General features: G+C 42.2%; 1 protein-coding gene across 1 annotated transcript in view; it reads left to right on the top strand.

The window, feature by feature from the left end:
* The first annotated feature begins 10,855 nt into the window (after nucleotides 1-10,855).
* Nucleotides 10,856-11,294, top strand: part of LYPD6B (LY6/PLAUR domain containing 6B) — a 102,418-nt gene continuing 101,979 nt past the window's right edge. The window contains exon 1 of the mRNA XM_027775358.1: nucleotides 10,856-10,920. Coding sequence (XP_027631159.1) covers nucleotides 10,906-10,920 — 15 coding nt within the window. The 5' untranslated portion in view covers nucleotides 10,856-10,905. The remainder of the gene's footprint in view (nucleotides 10,921-11,294) is intronic.

Here is an 11,294-nt window from a genome sequence, read left to right as displayed (position 1 = left end):
ACGACCCAGTATATGCCAAATTCAGCAGGCCCCACGCCCCAGCGATCGGTCCCAAATGTGTCCTTATTCGGGCAGCAAGGTGGCTTTAGAGAATGTCATCCGGCATGCTAAATTAATGCTATTAACTCAGATGTTATTGGTTTTATAGATTTGGTTATATCCACTTATACATGTACTTTGATTTGTATAGATTAGATATGGTATGTCTAAGGATTTCAAACTTTTAAAAAAAAAATTGCCAGAGGGCACATGTGCTTGCTTATCAGAGAGGAAAAGTACCCTCCAATGTGGTGTGGTAACACCACAATTATTTTTCCTCCATTTTCCCATCCTGTCAGGACTTCAGGCACACATGCACACATACCTGGTGTGTCCTTCAAGCCTCTGGGGCTGGGATTCAAACCGCAGTTGGCCATGTGGGATCTGGCTCCCTGTGCAAAATATTTAACTTCTGCACTACAGGGTCAGCACCTACGTTGGTTGTGTTTTAGTTATTTATTTATTAATGTTTTTTTCCCCTAGTTTTTTTTTTTCTTTAGTGTTTTTTCCCATAGGGTGTGTGTGTGCTCACCAGAGAGGCAGAGAGAGGGAAGGTGAGCAATCACCCTCCAGGGGAGGAAGCCAACTGCAGTCCTTTCTCCTCCATTCTCCTCTTGGGATTTGGGGCATGCAGGCACACATGTCCAGTGTGATTTTCAAGCCACTGGATCCAGAACTCAGACCACACAGCCAGCCGTGTGGTAGTCCATCCAGTGCCGTAACCACCACACCGCCTGCTGGCCCCAGTTGTGTTTTAAGTAACACAAATGATGATAGTTAGAATTAACGTTGAAGCACTTCTAAGACTGATTTTTCTCTTTAAAAGATCTGTACATAAGTTATGTCTGGAGGAAACTGGTCACCTAGGTCTTCATGTATTGAGAGGAGGAAAGAAGGGAGAGAGGGAGGAAGAATGCGGTTTTGTTTGTTTTAGAGAAAATGTCTCCATGATGACCAGGCCAGCCTCTACCTTGCGATCCTCCTGCCACAGCCTTCTGAGTAACTGAGACTACAGACACATACCACTGCCCTCAACTGGAAGAAAAGAACTTTTAAAAATGCTGTAAAGGCATGGTGGTTAGGGTGCTGGACTCCCGCATGGCTGACAATGGTTTGAATCCCATACCTGGTGGCTTGCTTTCTTGCTTTCTCTCTCTCTCTTTCTCTCTGGCAAGTTAAAATAATAATAATAATAAGAAGAAGAAGAAATAAAATTAATATTTCTTTTTAAAAATGCTGTAAAAATGGACCAGCCAGTACCATGGTGGTAAAGGTGGCTGGATCCCACATGGCTGATTGTACAATTTGAGTCCTGGACCCAGTGGCTTAGCAAACACACCAGGCACATGTGTGTGCATGCATGCCCCAAATTCCAAAAGAATAGAGGGAAGAGGATTGCGCATGGCCATCCCCTTTGAGGAGTGATTTCTCACTTTCCTTCTTTCTTTCTCTCTCTCTGTATCTCTCTGGTGAGCACATGTGCCCTATAGCAAAACTACTTTTTTTAAAATTCTGTCAAATGCTGTAAAAAATTTATGAAACTTCATCCCAAGAATTAATGAAGTGATAAAAATGACTTGGTAACAAATATTCAGGAAATACCACGTAGTATTAGTCAACAGGATCCCACTGGCTCATTTGTTCTATGCTTTCCTGATTAGGGACTCTTTCAGATGGAATCTAAGGACTCTTCATATTTTTACTGTAACCAAGTACTCTAGCATAGTGAACATCTGTCAGTATTTATTCATTCAGACTGATTTTCTGAAGTATTCGTTTTATTTGCTGACAATGTTAACAGACGTTAAAGAAGGGCTCTTTCTTTTAATCCCTCACTGCAGCGCTTCTCCAAGCATGTGACTGGTTAATGCAATTCTTCTTGGGGGATACCAATACACATTTCTCTTCAGACTGTGTGCACCAAAGTATCTTACAGTCATCAGTAACGATTTTCCCATTGGGCAGAGAACATTTCCTCCCCTGTGCATATAGTCGCTAATTAATATCAACACTCGGGGCATTTGTAAGCATGTGGGGAACCCCGGTCATGGTGTGTTTGGTGTTAAGTGCATGGGTCTGTTCTTTAGGGAGGAGTTACAGCCCATGTATGTGCACGCCTAAAATCTTGAGAGGACCCTGGGGAGAAGGGATTGTGGCACAGCCACCTCCCTAGAGGTGATTGCTCACTTTTCCTCTTCCTCTCTCTAGCAAGTATGTACACAAAGTAGCAAAACAAAATAAAACAAATGAAAAGACTTAAAAAATAAATAAGGGCCAGCAGGTGGGTCGTGTTTAAGGTGTCGGACTCCTGTATAGCTGACTGAGGCTTGAGTCCATATCTGGCAGCTTGCTTCCTCACTCTCCCTTTCTCTCTCTCTGGTCAAATTGAAAACAAAAATAATAATGGACCAGCAGATGGTATAATGGTTACATTGTTGGATTCCCACATAGCCAACCATGGTTCAAGTCCTGGACCTGGTGGCTTGAAACTCTTGCTGAGCTCATGTGCATGCATGCCCTAGATCCTGGGAGGAGAGTGGAGGAGAAGGGATTCTGGCATGGCCATCCCCCCGGGAGGTGATTTCTCACTTTCTGTCTCTGTCTCTCTGGCAAGCACATGTACCCTACAGCAAGAATGTCTCTAAAAAAATTATAACAGATAAAATTGAATAAATAAATAATTCTTTTAAAACATAAGTAAATAAAGCACACTGTGTAAGTGAGGAATCACGTGGTCCTGTGAACAGGTGTGCATGCTGTAAGGCCTCCTGGGCACGCCTTTTGTCCTTAGCAACCTATGACAGCAGAGTCATTTCTGGGGCTGTGCTAACAGGGCAGTTATTAACCGTTATTGTTAGTACTCACTAATTCCTCTAACGGAGTCAATCAGAAGTAGAAGATCACTCACATAATAGTTCATAAATCATTTGGAACCAGCACTGAAATGGTATGCAGTTTCTGTCCCTCCAGTTGACCTTTCTAATTGTTTGCTTTAGGATTATGTAAAAAAGAAGAAGAAGAAAGCCTGAATTCCACAAGTTAGGATTCCAGTTACAGTGCCATTCCTCCCCAACTCTCTTCTCACTGCCCTCTCCCTGAACTAACCCCATCATCCATGTTGCCAGAAAAAGGGATGAGGAGATGGCCCCCAGAAGCTTCTTTGATAGTGTTCCTGGAGCTCAGCCCCAACACTTGGGTAGACCCAGGCTCAGTAGCCAGGTGAAAAGTCTTCCAAGCAAAGCCTTCTTTCTTTGTCCTAGGAGGTTGATGGTATAGTTAGATTGCATCTTGCAGAAAGATTCCAGGAGGAAATGATCCTTTCCCAATTACCCCAAACTCTTCATATCACCCAAACCTCTCTCCATTGGCAAAGCCCAGGAACTCACACACATCCTAACTTATCAGTCATTGTAGAAACTTGACAGCTCACTAATCTCCAAGCCTGTTTGCTAAAGTCAAACAATGCTGGGCCAGACAAAGTCCTCCACAAACAAAACTCCGCCTGGCCTGCAAGTTAGGATAAGTAGATTACTTTCTAGACACAGCTGAAAGTTGCAGCTGCCAAAACACTGGCTCTCCTCTTCCTGGAGGACTTGTCTTTGCTCAGAGCTCCCCCTTTTTCCCTTAGGGAAGCCATTCTGCCTCCAGGGGCCATGGAATCTCTCTGGGGAATTTTATTCTGTCAAAACCACTCTCTGCTATCACCACTGGGAAGGGCAGGCTTACTAGGCTATAAGGGAAGTGACGTGGGGTGCTCATCCAGGTGGAACTGGGTCATGATACCATTTTCTTCCATAGTGAATAAAGTTAATCAGTATTGAATTCCATTTCCAAACAAACCAAGCACTTTGAAGTATGTGGACTCTAATCAGCCTCTCTTGAATGACATGATATTGTTGTCTAACATTTTAGTTCTAACATCATTTACTACCACAATATGGATATTAGTTTTGTTTTACAGAGACAATTTAAAATATTCGTCGAGGGGTGTGGTTAAGGGCGCTGGACCCCTATATGTAGCTGACTGTGGTTCGAGTCCCAGACCTGGCGGTTTGCTTTCTCACTTTCCTTCTTTCTCTCTCTTCCTCACTTTGTACCTCTCTGATTAAAATTAAAATAAATAAATAAAGTTAAATAAAATAATTATTTAAATAAAATACCATTTTAGAAAATATTCATTGGGACCAGCAGACAGCGTTATGGTTGTGTCACTGGACTCCCATGTAGTCGACTACAGTTCAAATCCCGGATCCTGTGGCTTAAAACTCTCACTAGGTGGATGTGTGTGCATGCCCAAAATCCCAAGAGAGAACTGGAGGAGAAGGGATTGTAGCATGGCCATCCCCCCAAGAGGGTGATTTCTCACTTTCTGTCTCTCTGTCTCTCTGGCAAGTGCTCATGCTCTACAACAAAAATCTCTCTCTAAAAAGAATTTTAAAAGTAAAGATAATTTATCTGACGCCAGTCAGTGGTATGGTGGTTAAAGTGGCTGGATCTTACATAGCTGACTCTCTATTTTGAATCCTGGACATGGCGGCTTGAAAAACGTACCAGATGCATGTGCATATGTGCCTGAAATCCCAAGAGGAGACAAGAGGAGAAAGGATTATAGGGTGGCTACCTTCTTTAGGGGGTGATTTTTCACTTTCCCTCTGTCTCTGTCTCTCAGTGTGTCTCTCTGTTTAGTGCACATGCCCTGTAGCAGACACTAAGAAAACAAAACAAAATAAAATATTGGTCTAAAATTATCTACGTATTTATGTTCTGTTCCTTCTATGTCAGACATTCCTTCTGGGTTCATTTTTCTCCTTCATAAAATATATTCTTTAGAATTCCTTTCATCAGGACCAGCAGATGGCATAATGGTTATGTCACTAGACTCTCATATAGTTGACTGTAGTTCGAATCCCAGACTTGGTGGCTTAAAACTCCTCCTGGGCAAATGTGCATGTGTGCCCAACATCTGGAGAGGAGAATGGAGGAGAAGGGATTGTGGCATGGTCATCCCTCGTGGGGGTGATTTCTCACTTTCTGTCTCTCTATCTCTCTGGCAAATGCACAAACCCTGTGGCAAAATTCTTTTCCTAAAAAAAAAAAAAAAAACAATTCTTTTAGTGAATTTCTGTTGATAGGAACTCTTTTTTTTTTTTTACCAGAATTTTTTAAAGAACAGAATTATATCATTCTTATTCTTGAGAAATAGCTTCAATGGGTGTTAATGGTTTTCTCCTAGTACTTTTAAGATTAACTTTTTTTCTTTTAAGTTCATTTTTTTCTTCCACGACAGAGTCAAGGAAAGACAATCACCCTCCACAGGGTTTTATGCAGTGATCCTCTCTCCAGCCATTCCTGGCCAACCAAGATCAAGGTCATGTGTGTACAGGCTGAGCTGGGAATTGAACCCAGATCTTCTGTATGGCTTCCAGCATGGCAGAGCATTGGACCACTGCTGCACCGCCATGGCTGAGCCTAACTACTATCTTTTTACTTTAGTAGTTGCTGTTGAGTAATCTGCTGTTAGTCTAATTGTTGATCTTTTGTTCAGGCTGCTTTTCTGATACTGATTGCCTTTGGTATTCTTCAGAATCACTTTACTGTGTCTAGATGTAGGATATTTTTTATTTCTTCTGCTGAAATTAGTGTGCTTTCTACTCCTTTGGATTGGTGTCTTTCATTAGTTCTGGAAGAATTTTGGTAATTACATCTCAAAATTGCCTCACCTCCATTCACTGTTTTTCTTCTAGGACTTCTGTCAGACTTGTATTCAACTGTCTTATTCTACACTCCATACCTTAATAGCCTTTTAATGTTTTCTGCCTCTTTATCTCTTTAATTTTACTGAATTCTGATTATTTTTAAAATAATACTTGCAGGTCAGTAACTCTCTCTTTAGCTATTAAATCTGTGCTTTAACCCATCTACTGACTTTCTATTTTCAGGTGTTTTATATTGCCGTTTTTCTAAAATGTTCTCTTTGTCCAGCTTGTAAATCCTCCTGGTTTTACTACAGGATGTATGCATTTGCCAGAGAGACAGAGTGAGGGAAAGTGAGAATCTTCCCTCCCCCCAGGGAAGATAGCCGCACCACGATCCCTCTTCTCCAGTCTCCTCTTGAGACTTTGGGCACACACGCACACACACCCAGAATAATTTTCAAGCCACTGGGTTCTGGACTCAAGCTGCAGTTGGCCATGTGGGATCCAGTGCCTCAACCTCCATGCTTGCCCCTTCCTGGTGACATTTTAAAAGTCTTTTTTTTGAGGAACCAACAGATGGCATCATGGTTATGTCACTAAACTCTCACATAGACCATGGTTTGAGTCCTGGACCCAGTGGCTCATGTTGGGCGTGTGTGCATGTATGCCCAAGATCCTAGGAGGAGGTGGAGAAGGGACTCTGGTGTAGCTATCCCCCCGGGAAGTGATTTCTCAATTTCTATCTGTCTCTATGGTGAGTACACATACCCTATAACAGAAATTTGTTGAAAACAAATGTCATTTTGTTTGTTCATTTGTAAATCTGTATCTTATTACATGAAGTTATTCAGATAATGCAGTATTCTATATCTGTGAATAGTATTTGCTAATTGAGGCAGTTCTGCTGTACCAACTCTCATTTGTGTTGATTTGTTTTCTTGTATTTTGAGAACTTTATCTCCGAAAGTTTATGCTTAATTTAAATTATAGCAATATTGAGGGCTTAAATTGAGACCTTTCCTTCAGAGAAGATTTGCTTTCCTTGTGTCCTAGAGCTTGGAGGACTGATGTAGGACTGCGTGAACAATTGCAGGGGTTTTGGCTTAGTGTACAAGTCTCAGGTGCAACCAACCCATCATGGGAAGCACCCAGTGCCCAGTCTCTGATTCCAGAAGTCTCAGCAGCACCTGCTCCCAGGGCAACCCTGCCTTGGGTATGTGCCTACCCTGTGATTTTTACTTTGTGTCATATTTACTTCTCTCCCTCCTGTTCTTCCTTCTGTGCATGTATGAGGGAACTTCACATAGTACTTTAAATAGAATTAAAGTCCACGTTTATTTTGGTACAAAAAGTTTTGAAATTCATGCATAGTTTTTCATAATACAAACTTTCCATGAATTTTTTAAAAAATTATATTTACCAGAGGGCTTGTATGCTTGCTACAGAAATATAGAGAAGGGGAGGGAGGAAGCACCCACCATGGGGCACGGTCACACTGCAGGCCCTTCTCTGCTACTTGTCCACGTCAGGACCGGGGTCACCGGGTATATTTTTCAAGCTATCGGGTCTGAGATTTGAACAGTGCTGTTGGCCGTATGAGATCTGACTCCCTTAGTCACCAGGTTGCAAGGCCAGTCCTCCATAAACGTTTTGAAGATTGAGTATGTGCGTGCATGCGTGTGCATACTTTCTTGCGACATTTTACTTCTTTGATGGTGAGAAATGCAGTGTAAGTTTTGCTTGTATTTATCTAGAAGCTTGCTTTACAGGAGCAGGAGTGCCTTGCAGAATACGAGCTGAAGCAGAAAAATTGATGTCTTTGGAGGATGCCCCACTTCCTTGTCTCCTTTTAGTTACGGTTAACTTGTGCCACAGTGCAGGCTGAGCCCTGGAACTACTCTATGCTATGGGGTATACTGGAACTCAGCATTTCACGTTCTACCTTAGAGCCTTTTTTACTGGACTGATCATCCTAATCATTGGCCAGAGGGATGTCTTCAATTATAGCACTACACAGATAAATGCCCTTTTTTTTTTTTTTCCTTTTCCTTTTTAAATTTGCGAGATAGTGCTGTTATGCACACATAAGAAGTAGGGAGCACCCTTCACAGGTCTGGTCATACTGCAATTCCCTTTCCATAGCCCTTGAGCTCACAGGATCTTGGGCCCACATGTACTCAGCATGCTTTCAGTTCAACTGGGGATCTCAACCTGTGGTTGGCTATATGGCTTCCAGCTTTACAATTCAGTACAGTGTCACCTGGGCCACCAAAGCTGGACCAGGTAAATTACCATTTTTTTTAAAAGAATTATTTACTTAATTTTGTTTATTCATTCATTTATTTTTAATATGAGCAGAAAGAGACACAGAGAGGGAGGGAAAGTGAGAAAGCAAGCTACCAGGCCTGGGACTCGAACCGCAGTCAGCCATGTGGGACTGTCCAGTGCCTCAACCGCCATGCCACCTACTGGTCCCATAAATTACCATTTTTCTAAAGAAACAAATGTGGGGCTGGCAGATGGTGTGATGGTTAAGGGTGCTGGACTCCCATATGGCTGACTGCAGTTTCAAGTCCAGGACCTGGTGGCTTGCTTTCTCACTTTCCCTCTCTCTCGTTCTCTCTTCCTTTGTCTCTCTCTGGTCAAATTCAAATAAATAAATGAATGAATAAATAAATAAAATTAAATAATTCTTTTAAAAATGAAACAAATTGGATTCTATGTTTAGTATTTCATTCCTCTAGACCTGTTTTGAACTAACATATATAATTTACATGATTTCTTAAAAGAATAAACATAACCATTTCATTTTAAATTCATTTTGCTTTTTCCACTTGGATATGATGTTCTCATCATTTGCTTCCTGAAAGTCAAGCTTGTGTCTTATTTCTCTTTTTATACCTGGTCACATCTACCACGTAATAAACTTTTCCTGGAATTGAATTACATTTTCCAGATGGCTTGACAGAGATCTGGGTATGGCATTTAGGGATGTTCCTTCGGATAGCCTTTGAATCTCCTGATAGGTCAGTCTTTAATTAGTAGAGCAAGTTATTTGATTCAGGTTATAGATTCAAATCATAGACTTCAGGATACTTTCTGAAAACTGATTGCTTGTCTTGGTTCTAATCATCGGTACCGCATCTCTTTCCACATTATTGTCGAGCAGCTGCTGTAATTACACGAGAGAGTCTCAGAAGGATGGAAAGGAGAGATAGCGCTGGGTTTTATTGGATGTTAATCAAGGCAGTCTTTGGTGTTTTTGCCTCATCTGGATAGGGACTGTTGAAAGCAGTGTGGAAGGCACTCAGCATTTCCCAGTGAATAAGAGGATCTTTGAATGTGACACGGTTCCTAAATTTTCTTTGAAAAACAACCTTTCAAAACAAATCAAAATTTCTTAGGGCAATTACAGAGCCTTTTGTATCAACAAATAGCAACAGGAAGCACTGCAGGATGTTATGATCTGTGCTCTGCCCAGGTGCATAAAGGCTTACCAATGGAGATACAGCCCCTGCTTCTTACTGATTTAGAGACTGCTCTGTTTTGAATCTTGCCTCGTGTTCTGACCCCCTTGATTGTACACCCCCAGACAATCTGATGGGACTCCTGTGGGCCACCTGCCTTAACCTCACAAATGAGAAAGAGGGAGAACTCACCTGCAGAATCTCATCTCTTTTTAGATGAAAATGATGAATAATCCATGATCGGTTGAAGTGTAATCCTGAGTGGGTGAAGAGCAAAAAGTATCTGGGGTGTTGGGGGTCATTATCCTGAGTGGGTGAAGAGCAAAAAGTATCTGGGATGTTGGGGGTCAAGCCCATGCTTCCCTGAGCTCAGCTTATAGGGGATGTCCTTTAAACTCGAAGAGGTTCTCTGCTAGCTCTCTACCAGGGACCTGTGAGGCAAGAATGACCAAAATACTACACATGTTTAAGAAGGTTCCTGAAAAAAATAATCTCCTCTAGACTTCTCAGTCCCAAATAAGAAAAGAAAGAAAAAGAAATCTGAGGGCTTTAGTAAATGAAGTTACTTAGAATATAAATCATTTTTACAAGCATAGGAATATATAAAATATAACTAGCAAGCAGGGTGTTTCTTTTGAGTGTATGGGTATGTTCCTGAAGAAACAGTGCCAGACCTGCCTGGGCTGCCCTCTGCATTTACTTCCTACTTTTTACTTTCTTTAGTGAACCATTCCTCAAACTCTATCTGGAAGCCCTATCGCAGGAGAGGACTCAGTGAACTCCTTCATCCATAAGCTTCATGGAGTTCCCCCCCGCCCCGAGTTGTTTTGTCCCCCTCCTGGTTTTTAACTGTGATAATCTTTAAAGCAATGGATTGCAGCTTCAACTGTGTAATAGTGTTTTCATGAACTTTAACAGACCCTCCTGTATATCTACTGAGTGGGGAAGTTACTACTGAAGAAGGGAGGGGAGTCTAGTGTGTTGTAGAGTCCTAAGTGTTCTCCTCTGATGTTGGCAGCATCCACAGCTGGTAGGCTCATGATAAAACAGATGAGACTCATGGTGGACTTTATCCAGCTTTCATGATGGAACTTTGCATACGGAGCAGAGAACCTGTGAAATTCTTCTCCGTATTGCTCCTTTCTAACTCAATGCCTTGCATAGGTTAGAAGCTCTGTAAAAGTTGGCTGTTGAAGGCCCACCAGTCCAGGACCTGCCAGTCTTGCCAGGGTATCTGGGAAGAATGGGACAGAGGCATACAGACAGGTACCCAGTGTGGAGGGCCTGAGAGGCTGAACACCAGCGCTATCTCACTCTTCTTTTGCCCTTGTTTCAGTCCTGCTTGATACTGTTTTCCCTTTTGTGAAACTGGGGACTTTCTTGTTTCTTAGTTTCGTTCTTCCTTACTCCTTCAGACATCCGCTTCTGCTCCACCACAGGCCCTCATCTTTGGTCCAAGAATCTGGGTGCTAGTGGCCTTGTGCTCAAATTTGTTGATCCTACTCCGCCTTGTTCCTCTCTGCCCTTGAGGAGACCATTGGAACAGGATTCTGAAGGGCAGTTCTTCTTCCTCCACGTCTCAAGATAAGCCTGTGCCTTTCTCTGTCTTGGATTTACTCAGGAATCAGATAGAAGCTTGGTTCCACCATGAGGCTCTTGCTGAGGACAGTATGCTGCTTTATTGACCCGTACCCTGCTATCTCATGGCAGATTTCCAGGTATGTTACATTTCTATTATTCTAGGAGAGAAAAAAAATATGAATTCTTTTTGATGGAAAAGGGAAAGGGAAAAGTTATATTCTAATTTTGACAACAGAGTGGTTTGGCTCCTGTCCTGTAGACATGCCATAATGAGTTTATGTAGGTGAACATCCATGGAGCAGTTAATCAAGCAGGGATGAAAGTTAGTCATCCATCTTAGGTTCCTGGCAAGCTCCATTTTATACCTGGAGATAAAGTTGAAGGTGCTTGTTCAAAACCAAAGTCCTCTGCATCTGACAGAGGGTGTTATGCCTGGACTCACTGGGTTATAGCAGAGCTGGACTAAGTAAGCCTCTGTCATTGGGAGGATCACTGAGGCATTCTTCTTCCC

This window comes from Tupaia chinensis, unplaced genomic scaffold, assembly GCF_000334495.1.
Source record: "Tupaia chinensis unplaced genomic scaffold, TupChi_1.0 Scaffold000549_1, whole genome shotgun sequence".
NCBI classification, from domain to species: Eukaryota; Metazoa; Chordata; class Mammalia; order Scandentia; family Tupaiidae; genus Tupaia; species Tupaia belangeri.
This window is presented reverse-complemented; position numbering and strand designations above follow the sequence as displayed.